Genomic DNA, 18138 nt, shown 5'->3' with positions numbered 1-18138 from the left:
ACCTGAAAGCTAACCAGTGGGGAAATCACAGGAGTTTTAGGGAAGGCAAAAGAGTCATGTTGTACCACAGCAGACCCAATACTTGTCTGACTGTGGGTACAAGGTAAGGAAGAACAAAAAACCATGTTGCTGATCATATCATCCCCTCCAGCAAAAAAACCCCAACAAACAAACAAAAAACCAAACCAACCCAGCATGCTGATCCAGAATTCAGAAAAATACAATACTCATTACTGGTGACACTCAGTTTTGAAAGTTCTTCCTCCAAACCATAGAACCACCAGCTGAATCTCAGAGAAACCTCTTCCAGAAACCAAACAGACCAGATACAGAATGAATTTGGGCTCCTCAACACATACAGGGAGATACTGAAATACAACCTCCGTGGCCTGTGATAAGGATGTCGAGAGCTGGGTATCACCTGAAGACAGGTCGCATTGTAATTTGACAATTGTTTAATTCTGACTTGCAGCTGGAACCGGCTCAGGTTGGTGTTACTTTTCAACCCAGTATGTAGAGGACAAGCTGGTATTTAGAGGGGAGAGTCAAAATGACCAGATCAAAACTGCTGCTCTCCTTTGACAGTATCAATATGGAAAAGACTGTGCAACATACAGTGGGCTTTCTGCCACTCTCCTATGAGCGATGGTCAGCCACAATATCTTCCATTACAAAGAATAATAAAAAAAAAGCCTACAGGCTGCTGTTTCTCACACTTACTTGGGCAAAACTCTTGGACAATTAGAGGGGAATACGCAGGAAGTACTCTGATTTATGAACACTATTTGTCTATGAATTACCTTCTATGTATCGGCCAGGAGAGCTTGAAAATGGTCTCAGCCTAACAAAGAACTACAAGACAATTTTCTTTAATTATACAGTAAATGTGATAGGTCTACCTACTCATACAGCAAGCACTACTAGATTCAGTCTTTGACCTGTTCAAGAAAACTGGAAAAGTGACTAAGATTTTGGCACTCTGCAGTTCTATTCCATTCCACATTGCTGGGACACATGGAGGGAGGAGTAGTAAGACAATTCCCAAATGCGCTATTAACTTCATTTAATAAATGAGAAATTAAAAAAAAGTCTCTAGCACCAGCCTGTATTATTTGGCCTCTAGTTGCTTCCCCTTTCAAAAACAATACCCTGAGAAATTTTGTGGTAAGGAACAGGCGGAGGTAAGAAGTACATTCTTCTTAAACGCCCCCCAAAAAAATGCAATTACCAAATGACAGAGCCAATTTCTCACATTCTGAGGTGACTCCTCAGTGAAGACTAAATATTTAATCCATTCTAGAGCAAAGAATAGGATCTCTAAATAACAAAGCCTAGTTCTGGCTTGCAGATCAGACTCTGAATTACCAACCGAGACACAATGTATTCTTCACAGCTGACAATGCCATATTCAGCAGTACCATCTGACGTATCAACAGCGACTCTAAGGCTTGATGGATTACCCTCAGCCCATTCTTATCCCAAATTCGAGAGCTGAAAGGATCTTATCTTGCATGAAGCCATGCTTCACTTGTAGTTTTTAAAGAAACAATCCAAAACTGCAGAACTGGATTTGCAGAATGTTTCCTTCCCTGCCAGACTGGATTTCTTGGCATCTTCCTCCAAAGAGCATCTTAGTTCTCTCACTGCTGAGAATGGATTTTTGGGTAGGAATCATATTAGCAGTAGTCACAGCCCCGCAGAAGCAAGGAGTATAGCCTAATACTACCCCCAAAAATGGAGTTGATTTTCATACCCAATTCCTATCAAGCCAGGACCACATATGATGTCCATACCACAGCTCCGAGATCACAAAGGAGTATCAAAAGCCTGTCTCGGACAGCAGACAATTCAGGGTGGGGTTATCAGAGAAGCCAATTAACTAATTTCAGTTCCTCAAAGCCAGTGAGTGCTTTAGCTTAACTTGATTGTAAAAGTCAGTAACTGCAAGCAACACTGAAACAAAAACCAGCCCACCAAACCCCAAACTCCCAGCTGTAGTAGCTAAGCCTTCTATTAACCCCAACAAATCTGACAAGTAAAGACATTGTCAGGTACAACAGGAACACAACTAAAACAGCTCATAGTCTTGTTCAAGGAAGATAGAGGAGCATTAGATCAATTTCAACAGTTTCTATCTTCCTTCAAATTCCCTTCCCTGGAGAAGCAACAAACAAGCATCCCTGGAGAAGCAACAAATGAGCAGCAAGGGCAAACTATTAAATACAACACTCATCTATAAGCCCCCGCAGTAATAAATTCAAGTCAGTGAAGAATGCTCCTAACTCATCAAAATTCACAGGGAAGGAGAAAGCCCTGTGGCTCCATAACATCCATTTCATAAGGAATTAGCCTAGGCATGTTTTACTACGGAGAGATGGAGACACAGAAGGTTCCACCTGGCAGTTTAGTTTGGAGTACACCAAAACAGAACTATTTTTTGGGGGGGGGGGGAGGGGGTTGGGGGTTTTTTTAACCATCATCTAGCAACCCTGACCAAGGCTCCTTTCACGCACGCACAGTAATAGCAAGCACACACAGTTCTTGCCTAAACAAGAAGAAACTTAAAAATTGGTAAAACTGACAAGGCTTCTTCAAAAGCAAGTGAGATCACCATAGAATGACTGATGGCGAACCTCCATCCTCAGAGATGCTCAGAATTCGGCTGGACACAGCCCTGATCAACCCGCTTCAGTCTGGCCCTGCTCCGAGAAGGGAAGCAGGCCACACGGCATCCAGAGCTTCAGTCCAACCTAAATTCTTCTGCAATACTATGAGACGGCAAATTTAATTAGTCTCAGAGAAAAGATTCTTTCGCAGAGCAAAACAGAGGTCAAGATCACATAAGTCTCAGTAACGAGCCACTCAGAGAAGTACCACAGACCTGACTGAGCAGGCAGAGAAGCTCTCTGCATCACAGTCTGCTCTAAAACCCCACCATCTAGGCCAATGAAACGAAGCCTTAGATTTTAATACCAATACAACAATGCCATTTTTAAGCTGGCCTCAGACCAGAGTTGATTTTTCCATATTTGTATCCAAGGCTTGAAACAAAAGCAGTCAAATGAGAACAGCTAACGAGACATCAGTTTACAAGTTGAAGGCTTAGAACTTGCCCTCATAAACAGTTTTTTTAAATTACTTTTATGATCTTTATGTATTCGAGTAGCAGCTGCACAGGTAGGGCAGACTTACGACGAGACCCCAAGAACCTTTTAGTTGCTCATCTGAAATGATTCTTCCAATATCGCCAAACTCTCACCAGCAGAGCCTTGCACAGTCAATCCACCCCACACACTGGAAGGATGAGGCCGATCCCAGCAAGCTCTCCCCACGTGGCCCTCACACGGCTGCCGAGTGTCCCCACTGGCACCCCCGGGCTCGAGGTGACCTCACAGGCACAGCCACGACATGGAACCGCACCGGCGAGCCACTGATGGAAACAGGCACTCCAGGGAAGTGAATGGAAGCCCAAAGATAAAGTACTCAAGTACTCTCTGAAAATGCATGTTAGAAAAAGTGCTGACAAACGAAGTACAAAAGAAGAAAGAAAAAAAAATAGAATTGGCTTACTACTTTTCTCAGGCAACACCTGAATCAGCTCATTAAACAATAATTTGGGGTGGTTTAGCATTTACTTTTGAAATTAATTTGCTCTGATGAACAGCTTGAATGCAACAATTAAAGACTATCTGACTTGGAACTAACAGATAAAGCTCAGCACGGCTTCTGAAAGGAAAATGGAACTAAGACCGAAAGAATTCAGAAAACTACAGAGAGAAAATTAAAAAAAAAAAAAAAATGCTGGAGGGTGGGAGGAAAGCACAGAACACAGAAGGACGAGGGGAAAAAAAGTTTTTATGCAATAATAAACCAAACTTCTAAAGTGGAAGAGTACAGCCTAAAAATTAAACTCAAATCAAACCAGTGACTTTAAAAGGGAAAATGCAGTAGTTCAAGTCACAGCCTAGAAATGGTAAGCTCCAGCACAAAACTACTCATATCTTTCTAAACTAGAAATGTTCATCATGCTTCATAATGTAATGAAAAGCAATTGTCAAGACACAACATCAAAACATGCTTTCAAATATTCTTTTAAGAAAGTAACAATTCCTTGTGAAGACCAGGGGAGCATTTACCCTTCAAACGCCTGAACCCCATGCCCCTCACACACCACTCTATTGGGGGCTGAAGGACAGACATCCAAAAGAGAAAAGAAATTCTCCAAGCTTTAGGCAGAGACATCACCCCCGCCAGATTTACGGACACCGCAAATACCAGGTTTTACATTAACGAGAGCTGTCCATATCTCGACTAGCGCTTCATGCGTCTCGGGCAGCACGACTACCTGGTGGAAGGCCAGACCAAAGCCCTTTGTACACGGAACACGGATAAAGCGACGCTCAGAACCGCCCGCAGCCTGCTCCCGCAGCGTGCTCCCGCTCTGACCTAACGGAACTTGCTGCACGGCGACGGCAGAGCAGTTTTCCTGGCGGATGCTCGATGGGCGTGCTCTATCCATCAGGATTGCTAGCGAAAGACCCATTTATGATTCTTCCTCTCGCGTCAGGCCACGGCGGGCGATCAGAACCAGCGAGGACTTTTAGTCAGGGCCGGCTCGGCCCGGCTTCCAACCGGCGACCTTGAGCCGAAGGGCTCCGCACCCCTTTTCTGTTTTCGGGAGAAACCCAACTCTGCCCGCCAACAAAGAGCACCGCACACCCGCGCAGCGCGGCGGGGGCCGCCACAAAGGCCTCGGCCCTCGCTGCCCCGCCGGCGGCTGCCGGAGCTCTCCGACCCTCCCTTCCGCCCCCCCGAGCCGCACCGACCGCGTCCGGCCCGTTACCTGCGGCGGCAGCGGCGGCGCAGCCGTGCGTGCAGACACCGCCGCAGCTCGCCGGCTCCTCTCCCTTGCCGCGCATCCCGGCGAGCAGCCCTTTCCCCGGGGCAAGGCGGCTCAAGGCCCGCGCCGCTCTCCCGCGATGGCCGCCCGCCCGCGACGCGGCTCCGGGTCGCCCCTCCCAGCCGGCGGGGGGCTGCGGGCGGCCCGATGCGGCCTGGCCCAGCCGCCCGGAGCGAGAGCAGGCCGGCGGGCGGCGCGGCCCGGCTGCAGGCGCGGGAGGGGGGGGGGGGGGAAGGGAGGGACGTGCGGCGCGCTCACGCTCCCTCCTCCCAGCACCGGGCAACGGGGCTCGCTCCTCCCTTCCGCTGCGTGCGGGGCCGGCGCGGCGCGGCTTCCCCGGCCGCCGGGCCGCGCACACCGGGGGCGCCGCCGGTTCCTCCCCCCGCCCCGCCTCGCCCCCGGCTCACCCTTCACCATGGCGGCGTCCTCCTCCTCGGCGCCCGGCAGCGGCTCCTCCTCCTCCTGCCTCCCCTCGTCGGGGCTCTCGGGCGCCGGCAGCCGCGTGCAGAGCCCCCGCGTCCCCGGCGCCGCCCGGTAGCAGCGGCAGAGGCGCAGCGGCCCGGCCGAACCGCAGACCGCCGCCGCCTGCAGCAGCAGCCCCAGCGCCGCCATCTTGAGATTGCCCGGCGCCGGCTTCAGGCAGGGCGCGAACAAGAGACGCGGCCGGACGCTCCGGCGGGAAGGCACCGTCCGCGCCGCAGCGCCCCCTGGCGGCGGGGAGGACCCGGCGCAGGCGAGCTTCCCCTTGCACCCCCGGGGCGGGGGGGGGGGGAAGCCGAGCCCACGGGTGGGAGATCACCGGGCGGCGTGCGTGCGTGTGTGTGTGTGTCCACGCCACCCGGGGACCGCTTTGACACAGCCAAGGAAGGGAAAGAAGGGAAAGGGAAAGGGAAAGAAGGGAAAGGGAAAGGGAAAGAAGGGGAAGGGGAAGGGAAAGAAGGGGAAGGGAAAAGGAAAAGGAAAAGGAAAAGGAAAAGGAAAAGGAAAAGGAAAAGGAAAAGGAAAAGGAAAAGGAAAAGGAAAAGGAAAAGGAAAAGGAAAAGGACCTGCTCCCGCGTCCCTGCCAGAACACGTGGAGGCGGAGGGCGGCGGAAGTTTACCGGAGGCGCCAGCCGTGCGAAGGCAGGGGACGCGCACCGCCCGCTCAAGCGTTAAACCAGCAGAAAGCTGTTTTCTTCCTCTTTTAAAACAAACAAACAAACAAAAATCAACTGCACTTGCAGCATTGAGCTCTACCACCCCTGCCTGGAGTTGACTGTCCTGACGCGCGCGCGTCACGCAGAAACAACACCGCAAGTCAACGCGTGCGCTCGTACACTGACGATATGTCACGCGATGGGATATAGGTTGTCCGAAAGGAAGGGTTTTGTGAGTATTTTGTAAGTGTCACAAAACCCCCTCAAAAATGGGATGTCTTCAGGCACCCTCAAAGAAACGTGACCACAAAGAGATGAGTCATTTGCTCCAGGATCCGAGCAACCTGCTGATGACACTGCAAGCGCAATCCATGGGGCAGTCCTCTGAATAAGGATTTTATTTTAGAGTCGTTACCAGCCTTCTCTAATTAGAGGGGGGAAAAAAAAAACCCCACACGTACAATTTTTACTATGCTTTCACCAGTGTTTGGCTACTCCTGGTTTCACTCCTGCTCACGTTTCTTGCAATCCTTGCATGTTTACAGGCAAAGCAATCTCTCTGCTTGTTTTAACACAAGTGACCGCAAGAACGATTCAGAAGCTGCCCTGGAACCTGAACGCCGCTTCCTGCGGCGAACTGAGCATTCACCCCGCCTGGACCCTAACACGCATCTTCAATTCATCTTCAAGTGTGTGTTACTAAAAATAAAGTCCCGTTGCAGCCTGTTGTTTACTAGCATTTGGGATCAACTCTGAAAAACGAAAAGTCTGTTAGGAAGCAAGACAGCACTTTCCCTTCTTACACATTCCTCCCTACTTGAAGTCGACTCCCCTGTTATTTGGTTTTATACAAATGATTTTGTGTCTGAAGCATAAAATTCTCAATGCTGTAGTGCTGGTTGAAATTGAAACACTGCAGGGTTTTTATTATTATTATTTTAAGCCAGGATTGTTTTTCTAAGCAATTAATAGATATAAATTTTATTATCTCTGGCTGCAACATACACCTGGGACTTTATTAAGTTGTGTGTTTCTTTAAACCAGGGTATCATTTTTATTACTTTGTGAATATTTTGTGTGTAAACCAAAAATTTACATGAATGGTTGTTAAAGCATCATGATGAAAAAAGGGGGGGTTGGGTATTTTTTTTGGGGGGGGGGGGAGTGTTGGGTTGTTTGTTTTTAAATCAGAACGAGAACTCTGATAAACCACAAAAGGACTAACCAACCTAATTATACACATAAGTTTTACAAAGCCTGTATCCCACAAGAAGAAGTTCAAGAAGTGGAAAGTTATCAAACAAAGCCCTACATAAAAAAAAACCCCAAACTTTGGAAGAGCATACATGAACACTCAAAAAAAAAAATCTTACTGAACCAAATTTGCCTTTTCCAATATGCACACGTTTTAGAACCTCTGTGAATTAACTAGGGATTTGTCTGTGTAGTTATTTTTTACTAAAAAAACCAAACAGAAAAAAACCCCATCTTGAAGCAGCAACAGAAGACACAAAGAAGGGCCCTTTTTTTCTTTTTTGAAAGACATGAAAGCTATTCTGACAGTCTAGTTATAAAGGCTTAGATTAGAAATTTTAAGAGCATTGGTCCACTAAAAAGGAAAACAATCTTGCTAGACAAGTCACTCAATTTAAGGAAATGAATTCTATGTAAATCTTTCGATAGCATGTTGCAGGAACTCTTTCAGAAATCAACTTCAGTTGGTTTGGAAACAAAAGCTTCAAGGAGGACTAGAAAGAAAGGGTGGCTGGAAATGGTATGTAAACATGAATACATCCTTCTGGGAAGACAAATCTACTGTGAAACTACTTAACTTGAGATAGTTGCTGGTTTATTTAGATTTTCCCAAGATCTAGATGAGGCAATATGCTGTCCAGCAGTGAAGAAAAAAAATAATCATCACGGCTACTAAGCTGTTTCACGTCGTGAACATCAGAGAAGAAACACAAAAGGTAACAAGAGCCCTACGGAGATGAAAACCACGGCTGGAGACAACAGTGATTAAAAGCAAAACAAACAAAAGAAAACAGATAAATAAAGCACATGTCTGGGGAAAATCTTGGAAACACACAGTCAGTGGGAAGGAGAAATCTGGGAGAAGATGCTGAAAGACAGCGTGCTGGTGCATGGCAAGTTAGACGTTAGTAGGGCTAGTGGTTTGTCACTGTAAATTATATAAAAAATACCTTATGAGCACAGAAAAAATAGTTGAGACTCAATTTATTAAAAAATTCCAGAAGTCACAGATTCCACATATTCAATCCAAAGATCTTTATTTTGCAGAGATGAGCGTTGAACAGCATATAAATAATCGCTTACAGCCATCCTCCCAGGCTTTGCCAGTTCAGGCTCACTTGGATTCATCTTCTCTAGCCAAGCCTTTGCAGAGGCAGCAGTGCTATGCGGAACCTCGTTAACAACCCTCGTTATGTTAAAGTCATCCTTTTGGCCCAGAGTGCAAGTGTTACAGCACCCAGAGCCCCAAACCCAGTCTGGCCGTAACAAACCACTAGCCCTCACAGGAAAAGTTCCTTCTCTCTCAGACTCCAACCCAGGTCACACTATGTGACACATGAGAGGGTTTTTATTCCCAATTAAAATTATTTTGTATGCAATTAACGCCCTGGACATATAAAGCATTATGGGAAATTTTGTTTTAAATACGGAACTCACAATATTGGTGACTCACTAGCATGGCAGTGTTACAAGAATGGCTGGTACACTGTTGTGCTCCCCAAGCGCTAAAGCAGAAGCATGACGTCCCTGAGACAGGAGGTAGTGATCCATTTTCAGCCATATCTGGAATATTTTATTCCACTCTATGCACCTTATTTTAAGACCAAGTAACAAGAGTTCAGAAAAGAACAACAGAAGAAAACAAAAACCAGCCAGTGACTGGAGGGATTTCTTAAGAAAAAATATGATCTAAAGACAGAGGTTGGCAAAGCAATGACAGGGAAACAAAGGACACGATAGCGGTTGACAGATATTTAAAGTACGCAGACACCAAGGAGAAAGCACTTACTGAATCGGTACAAAAGGATGCAGGTATGTTTAGGAGGGTAAAATTAAAAGGGGGGAAAAAAAAAGCCTTTAAGCTAAATAGCAAACAAGCCTACATTGTCATCTATTGGATAACACAACAGGTCGTCTCCCCTTCCAAATTCTGTTGTTTCCCTGAAATACTCTTACACTTCCCGCAACACGTAACTCATGTGCTACACTCCCCCAGACAGAACGCAGTTACAGTGGTTACCACAACCACCCTCACTTTACACTTCAAGTGCACGTTTTGTACACTGGAGTCCCCTCAGAAATAAAGCGTCTCTGACATGAAAATTGGCATCACAGGTTACAGAGCTGTCACTAGTTCAGGTATGGTCAGCTCAACTTCCCTTTCTATCCCTCACGCACTGAGAAGGAACTCTGACAAAGACATTTGTAGGACAAACCTCTCATTTATCCAGCATAGAGAAGGACAGTACTGTTTCTTACAAACTAAATTTTCTTCACCAATCTGCTGTAGTATTAAAGCTCTGAACAGAGAAAAAAACCAAGAGTTGAATTGAAGATTGTCTCAGGTCCTTACCTTTAAGGGAATTCAGCGAGAACATCTCCATCACAGTGAAAAGGGTTGATTCCTAGGAAAGCAAGAGGTAGCGAGAAGAAAAAGGAAGTTAGAATTCATATTTCCTTTGAGATGTTTCAATTCTTAGCCCTTTTGAAACTAGCTGTCTTTAGCACCAGACAAAGCTGATAGTGCTCAACAAATTTCACCTTGCTGTTTCTATTCTGCCGGTTTCACTTGAATCACGCGTGTACTATTTGCTATCCCGTTACCACTGGCTGCTCAAAGGGAGGAAGTGTCTTCTCAACCAGTGGTTTGGAGGTTTTGGAAGTGCTTTGTTTCTGTGATGATACTGATTTTGGGACATTTTTTAAAACCTTTTTAAGTTAGAATGCCAGAAGTGGGTAGACTAAAGCCATTATTCCCCCTTTATCAAGTAAAACAAGAGAAGAAAGAAACATGTACTTTTGATAGTGTTCTTTGCTGAAGTTATGTTAGATTTCCTATTTTAATTTCTTATTAAAATAACTTTCACTCAAATAAGAAAAAAAAAATCAATTTTGTTTTGGGGTGCTTTATCTGTCACGCCGAACATTAAACACACTTCAGGCATTCTTGGTAACAGAGTAACAAGGATTTTCCAACAAACTTGGATCAGTGAGGGTCCTCACAAAAAACTAACATTAACTACCCATATTAATGGCCATTCCTCTGCTCACAATTCATATCCTACCATTAGTACGCTTTCAAATGATTCACTTTTGCTTTCACTGAAACTAATGACAAAAATACTGTTTACTTCAGCAATCAGGGCCTAAAACAACACCATTTTCAGAACAGAACTCTGTGGACACGACACCTTGTTCAGCAAGTCACCTCCCTATGGGCACGTAGAACCAACCCTGCTGTGGCCGACGAGGCCATACTTTGTCTTTTTCAGTGACTAAATAAATAAAAAACACAGTTAATTCGACTTGGTTAAAAATGGAAACCCATCCACGCTGTAGTAATTAACAAGATTGGCAGAGGAAAACATCCTTGGTATAACTAACTCATTGCACTGAACAAAGTTAGAAAACTCTTTTGTGGTAGTCGAGCAAGATTCTTAAGGCTGAAGCATTCAACCGTGGAGCCAAGTCACGGGAGGAATGCAAATTGGAAGTGCAAAGACCACATAGCAGGCTCGTGCCCCCCTCACGTAGAGATCGTCTTGGTCTAGGTACGAACCATCTTAAAGCCGATAGTATTTCTGATACATTATAGGAGTTCAATATTACTCCGACACCAAAGTCCTTGAACACTCTGAAGTCATTGGAGACAGCCAGGAGGATGACAGGGAATGTTGTGATATATTCTGAAATCTGAGTCACGGAGGCATCGGCTGCATCTTCCTCCCAAAATTTTAAGCATGACAAAAAATGGGGAAGCTGTTTGCTTGCAGACTGAATGTGTTCCAGGGAATACAGGAAAGTCAGTCCTCAACAGCTTTCTGGGGTAACGTACCATTCAGGCAGAGAAACTGCAAGGCTTACCTCCAGAGCACAAATTAGTGGAAAAGAGAACAAAGAACATCTCACCCACACTGGGATGGGCAGAAGGGCACTTCCAAAAATAAGTGCAAGATAAAGTTGAAGAAAATGGTCTTTTGTGCTCAAGACCAAGAATAAAAACCAAACCAACCTGAAAACCCTACATGGATGAGCTTACAAGATTACCAACTGAGAGTTATTACTTATAATTGTGCCTGTAGATCCCCAGTTGAGGTGGGGATCCATCCTGTATGACCAGTAACAGCTAAAAGAGCCAAAGCCCGACTGGGTGGGAATAGGGACAGGGAAGAGAATAAAGGCGTAGAGAGATGTAACAATCCAGGCGAGGTCCATGAACAGAATCGAGCTCTTGCTGTCCACTGACGAGGATCTCTTTTAAATTACGTGGAGGAGTTTGAGTACTTAAAGCTTGAGCATCCAGTAGGAACATGGTCACAGCAGAGAGAGAAGAGCTTGGATAGATAAGCTTAGGTTTAAGGTACAGGTCATTAAGAGATCAGCCCCTGCAGCACCATCACTGGATTACTCAGGACCAGATCTGGTGGATCTGAACAAAGAGGATCCTGAACTGGGAATCAGGTTTAGCACAGCCGGCAGCCTGGTGGAAAGCCCAGGTTTTCATTGCTGAAGATCCTGATACAAAAAAAAAAAAAGCGTCCAACCACAGCAGCTGCTTCAACCTTCATGGAAATGGAAGGGGATGCATGAACATCACTGAAAGGGGGACACATTGGAAGATTCAAAATATAATAAACTCTGATGGCAGGAGAGAGATGTGGGGCCTCATCGGACACTGGATTTACGAAGAAGTGGAATATGATGACACAGGACTATTACGGACAAGGCAATGGTAGATTTGGAATGAGAGTCAATCATGCATGATGACGCCATCGGACTGCAGAGTGCCTGATGCCTCACACTTGGCAAAACTAGAATCCCAGATGGCAAAAGAGATACTAAAAGTTTGTCAGCAATAGACTTACTGCCCTTACTGCAAAGGCAAGGAGTGAAACCAGTGAATGCAGCGCTGGAAACAGATAAAATCTCAAAGACCCGGGGATCGGGTCTTCGTTGAGTTTCCTTGATCCACTTGAAAATAGCTACACGCATGTACAAGGAGCAACCACATCACCAAGAAGAAAGTACATCAAGATGCAGTGAGTATCTCAGAATTTCTGATTGTTGTCTGCTGTGATATTCCCGCAGCGCACGAAGAGGAACAGCCCCACGTGCTTTGTCATGAGAACAAAGGAGAAATTGTGTTGTCTTACGTATCATTCACCCTCAAGGATCACCTACACTGGGGTGCACGCGAAGCGAAACGGTTTGACTTTCTGCTATTTGGGCCAAAGGAGCAGTAGATCTGTGCAAGAACCCTCTCTTTCCTAATCCTAGTTCTGCAGGACTCCCACTGCTGAACTCTGACAAGCTGGAAGGGGGGACAACAAAGCGCTCGAGGTAGAACTGGGCGTTGGATGCTCTTGGGCACCCACCGCTCATGAGACCAAGCGTTATGGAGTAAACGGGCAATCCAGCATCAGGGTTCCACTGACTAACGGGGCGAAGATGGTGCCACCAGTGACAACAGAGTAAGTTACAGAAGGTAAGGGAGGGACACAACCAAGAAAAGGGCCGCGAGCCGTGCTGGAGAGCAGCTCTCTAACAGGACCGAAGGCTTCCTCACGGCACAGATCAGAAAACCAGGGGAAAGCCCAGCTCCCCAGGCCGTCTCCGGGCCGTTTCCCGAAGCGGGGCTCAGCTCCTCCGTCCAACCGGGGCTCTCCCCGCCGGCCACTCGCCCGAGCCCCGAGGGGAGAGGCGCCCGGGCGCTCTGCTGGACGGCTCCGCACCCCCGCCGGCTGCGCTCCCCGGCTCCCCGCGGCGGTACCCGGCAGCGGCGGGCAGGAGCCCGCGCCCCCGCCCCGCACACGGCCGGTGCCCCATCCGCCGGGTATCTCCGCCCGGCCCGCCCCGCGCCGCCCGGCCGCACAGGCCCAGGCCCCCGCACGGCCCCTTCCCGCGGGCCGAGGCTCCCCTCAGGCCGAGGCTCCCGCCCCCCTGGGCGGGCACCGCGCCCGGGCTTGGCCGCCGCCCGCCCCCCACCACCCCCACCCCGGCCCCGGGGCTCGGCGCCGCTCGGCCCCGCCGCCGCCGCCGCCCCTCGGCCCATCGCCTCAGCTCCGCGCGGCGCGGCCCCGCCGGTCCCCCCGCTGCCGCCGCCGCCGCCACCCGCCCGGCTTCGGCTCGGAGCCATCCTCCCCCTCCTTCCCCTTACTCCCGCCGCCCTTCCTCAGGCCGCGGCCCCCCCGCCCGGGCCCCGACCGCGGGTTCCGAGCCGCGGTCCCGCCACGCACCGCGCGGCCCGAGCCCCCCCGGGCGGAGCGGCGCCGGTCCCGCTCCCCGACACCGACCTCCTCACAACCAACTCTCTGGCGCCGGTCCGCCGCCGCTCGGACTACAACTCCCAAGAGCCCCCGCGATCCGCTTCCGGGGCGCCGCACGCTGCTGCCGCCGCCGCCGTCTCTTCCGTCCCCTCCCCCGGATGTGAAACCTCCTGCTCGCTCTCCCCGCGGCGAGAGGCACGAGAGTGCGAGGCCGTGCGGCTCACGCGTGGGTGCGGGGTGGGGCCTGTCCCCATGGCAACGGCTGGCGCCAATGGGCGGCGCGGCCTGCGGGGGCCCACGGTGCGGTCCCGGTCCCTGTTCCTCAGTGGGGCCCGGCCCGGCCGCTGCCGTCGCCTCCGCGCCCCCCGCCAGCCTCAGCGCCGCGGCCGTTTGTGCCGCCTCCTCCGCCTCAGCGCGGGGGGCAGCCTTGAGGGTCAGTGGCTGGGGCCTGGCTCCCTGCCGCTGGGCCGGGGCGGGGTGTGGAGAGGCCGCAGGCCGGGGCCGCTCCTCTTTCGGCTTCCCGGAGCCCGATGCTTACGGGGAGACACGGCTGTCCGTGGGGCTGCAAGGCCGGGCCGCGTCGTGTGAGCGAGAGACCGGCTGCGGTGCCCGGGGCGGGGAGCGGCGCTGTCGGTTGAGGCCCCGGGGCCCAGGGCTTGGCCTGCTGGGCCCGAAGGGCAGGGCGGGCTGCCCTGGACTGGGGCCGGGTTTACCGGCCGTGTGCACGGCCTGGGGCCGGGGTGCCGTTCCCGCGGGGCTCTGCAGCAGGGAGGAGAGCTGCCTGAGCTGGGGCTGCCAGCGCTGATGAGCTCAGAAGGGAGAAACCTGCTGGGGCCTGAGGCTCGGGCTCGGCCTTTGGGTAAAGCCGTTGTCTGTGCTGGTGGCGGGGAGACCTGGAGCTCTCCCAGCCTCAGGAGCGCTGTCTGTAATGCCGCCTGATTCCATGTGCATCATTAATATATCAAGATATTAAGCAGCCACCAGCCCTAACTGCTGTGTTAATATTTAACCAACTGGCTGTATGTGTATCTATAGGTAGGAACTTACTCCTGATCTTAAACGTTCACTTACTGGTTAGAGTCGAATCTGCTGAATGTCCACAGCGCAGGTGCCCGCTGTCCTGGAGCAGGCTTACTACGGACTGAAACTGGAGTGGGCTAGTTCCTCCTTCCGCACAGGACAAGGCCCCTCACTGCTTCTTGCTGGAGTAACCCTAATGTGAGCAAAGAGAAGCAATGTTTGCCCCTTGCGTTACCAAGGCCCTGGTTTGTAGTAATCACCTAATTAAATGCTTGTGTGAGGTTCCAGAGACTGCCAAAAGATACCGAGTAAAATAGTGTGGAAGTTTTACGCTGTATTTCCTCGCTTTTCACTGCCGTTAGAAGCCAGAACTGCAGGAGCATGCATGAACTGGTTACGCTCACGTTCTCAACAGCCGTGAGCCAAAATGTGTCTTTGCTTTTACAGAATGCTGAAGTCATGCGGAAGCGATGGTGAGCTTCGTTAACGGTTAGCAGAAAATGTGCGATGAGGGTAGCGTAATTTATGAGGGAATTGTGCTGTTGGTAAAAAATGAGGGAAAAGTAGTTGTTGTGTGGGTGTGCTGATGTCCTGTTGTATGATTGTCTGGCAACGTGAACTTGGACAACAAGGCAAAAGGTAGGCTTAAAATTATGGAAAATGTTAATGTCTTAAGCTCTGTGTGGTAATCTAACACTAAACGTGCTTTTGCTACAGGTTTTAGCAATGACTACCTAACAGCTTATCTGCATGAGCGTTCTTGTTTTTCTGGCCTGTTCTATTCACTGTGATTTTTCATATCATGGAAGGGAAGTCATCTAAGGGTAAGAGTGTGTCAAACTGGAATTTCCCCCAAATTTATCTGCCTGCTGGCAAAACCAAAAGTCTAGGTAAGACAGACTGAAGGCAGCACGTGGGATGGGAGGAAGTGGCCAAGAATTTAGAAATTGTGCATCTGTAGCACATGCTGAGGCATCATAAGCAAGCTTAGGCAGTGTGGGTTGGATGAGCGGACAGTGAGGTGAGAACTGGCTGAATGGCAGAGCCCAGAGGGTTGTGATCAGCGGTGCAGAGCCTAGTTGGAGGCCTGTAGCTCGTGGTGTGCCCCAAGGGTCAGTGCTGGGTCCGGTCTTATTCAACTTATTCATCCCTGACCTGGACAGGGGACAGAGTGCACCCTCAGCACGTTTGCTGACGATACCAAACTGGGAGGAGTGGCCGACACACCCGGAGGCTGCGCTGCCATTCAGCGAGACCTGGACAGGCTGGAGAGCTGGGTGGAGAGGAACCCAATGAAGTCCAACAAGGGCAAGTGTAGGGTCCTGCGCCCAGGGAGGAATAACCCCAGCACCAGGACAGGGTGGGGGTGACCTGCTGGGAAGCAGCACTGCGGAGAAGGACCTGGCAGTCCTGGTGGACAACAAGCTCTCCATGACCAGCAGTGTGCCCTCGTGGCCAAGAAGGCCAACGGTGTCCTGGGGTGCATGGAGAAGAGCGTGACCAGCAGGTCCCAGGGAGGTTCTCCTCCCCACCCCCTCTGCTCTGCCCTGCTGAGGCCACATCTGGAGTTGTGTGTCCAGTGCTGGGCTCCCCAGTTCAAGACAGATGGGAACTACTGGGGAGAGTCCAGCGGAGGGCTGCGAGGATGATGAGGGGACTGGAGCATCTCTTGTGTGAGGAAAGGCTGCGAGAGCTGGGGCTGGTTAGCCTGGAGAAGAGAAGGCTGAGAGGGGATCTCATCAACACTTATCACTACCTAAAGGGTGGGTGTCAAGAGGAAGGGGCCAGACTCTTCCCAGTGGTGCCCAGCGACAGGACAAGGGGCAACGGGCACAAACTGGACCACGGGAAGTTCCATCTGAACATGAGGAAAAACTTCTTCCCTCTGAGGGTGACCGAGCACTGGGACAGGCTGCCCAGAGAGGTTGTGGAGTCTCCTTCTCTGGAGAGATTCCAAACCCGCCTGGATGTGATCCTGTGCGACCTGCTCTGGGTGATCCTGCTCTAGCAGGGCGTTGGACGAGATGATCTCCAGAGGGCCCTCCCAACCCCAACCAGTGTGCGATTCTGTGATCCCCAGCTACTGCACCTTTATTCAGAAGGTGGAGCATCAAGTCCAGCCATTCCTGTAGACTCTGAAGGCCGAAAGGTTAATGGGTAATCTTCACCCCCTGTGGTGTTTACAGATAAGAACAAGGACAATAAAAGAAAGTGTTAAGATAAGGGCAGTAACTTATGCTGTTATTACCGGCTTAGCTTAAGAAGCCTGCATAATCATTCAAAAGTCATCTGTTAGGTAACAAGTAAAGCAATTAGTTTCTGGGGGCTTAGAATGGAAAATTGCTTTAATACAATGACTTTGTAAAGAATATGTCAAGCCATCTAAAGCATGATTATTTAATTACAGTTCTCCACTTGCTTCCAGCTGATTACAATATTTTTACTAGTATTACTTTGTAGTCCCTTTTTCAAGTAACCTAGGAGGTGCTACAAAGGCTGGTTTTAGACAAGATCTAAATACAGTTTATCACTCTGTGTAACTGTAAAATGAAGATAAAACCATTTTGAGGTTTTTGTTGCCAAGCTTTGTTTATCTAATAATCTATTTCTGTTCTGAAAAAAACCCTTAACAATACCATGTCCAACAGAACTAACTGGAAACAGTCTCCTGTGTATTGCTCTCCGGTTAATCAAACTGCTGTACATCCACTACAGCTCCCCTCTGTATCCCTGCCCCGTCCGCCACCGTGCATCCCTTGTCACTTTACCAAACAGCTCAAGGTTCTTCACTCTAATATCTTTAGATCTTCATTTAAACACCTAAAAATGAATGTATTTTCCCCAGCCATATCCCCTAACCTGCCCCTTCTCCATTAACCTCTGCCCATGTCCCTTCACCATACAACAGACAGCAAGGGGTGCAAAAACCAGGAAAATCTCTGTGCGACCGTTGTGTGCAGACTGCCCGAGCCTACACCACCGCGTGTGGGAAAGGGGCTGGCTTTACTCCTCACTTCCACAGGAGAACTCTGTATCTCTGCTTTTTTTTTTAAATGCCTCCGTTGAGCTTATTTGAAACTGGTTAGCAAGTTTAAAATTTATCAGAAAAGGTGCCAAGGGGTCAGCAGTGTCTGAGGGACAGTGTTGCTTTAGGAAAAAAAGACATCCCTGTTACCCATCCTTAAATGAGACTAGAGACTTATCCGGTTGATATGTCTCTTTCCTAAATGAAGTTCCTCACAACTCATGAAAATATTGTATTAAAAAAAACCCCGAACAACCAAAAAACAAGAAACATTGAGATTCTGGGTTTTGAGACTGAAAACCATTCAGTTTTTTTCAGAATGATTCTGTTCCGTTTTCAATGAGTGCAAGCAATGAAGCCTTGTTGTAATTCTGGTAGAACATCCTTTTTAATTTGATTTTCATTTACTATCTTCTATTATGACCCAGACATTGTGGCTCTCATTCAATGAATTAAATGAGTCACTGATATTCTTTTTAGAATCTTTTAAGATCTAACACCTTTACAATCCAGTTATGTTAGATGACCTTGCAGGCT

At 49.1% G+C, this 18138-nt stretch overlaps 1 protein-coding gene across 7 annotated transcripts in view; it reads right to left on the bottom strand.

Moving 5' to 3' along the window:
* The window catches only part of DHX30 (DExH-box helicase 30), a 37059-nt gene extending 22414 nt beyond the window's left edge, over positions 1 to 14645 (bottom strand). The window contains exons 1-2 of one of the 7 annotated variants that reach the window (XM_054818346.1): positions 14628 to 14645; positions 9644 to 9695 (exon numbers count right to left, since the gene is read on the bottom strand). In XM_054818346.1, the coding sequence (XP_054674321.1) occupies positions 9644 to 9674 (31 nt within the window). In that variant the 5' untranslated portion in view covers positions 9675 to 9695; positions 14628 to 14645. Of the gene's footprint in view, positions 1 to 4446; positions 4743 to 4843; positions 5143 to 5307; positions 5672 to 9643; positions 9696 to 10481; positions 10785 to 13526; positions 13652 to 14627 lie in introns of those variants that run through there. The other 6 variants (XM_054818344.1, XM_054818343.1, XM_054818345.1 and 3 more) reach the window with 6 other exon arrangements.
* Between the last annotated feature and the right edge of the window lie 3493 nt (positions 14646 to 18138).

Source organism: Grus americana, chromosome 2 (genome assembly GCF_028858705.1).
Source record: "Grus americana isolate bGruAme1 chromosome 2, bGruAme1.mat, whole genome shotgun sequence".
Taxonomy (NCBI): domain Eukaryota; kingdom Metazoa; phylum Chordata; class Aves; order Gruiformes; family Gruidae; genus Grus; species Grus americana.
This window is presented reverse-complemented; position numbering and strand designations above follow the sequence as displayed.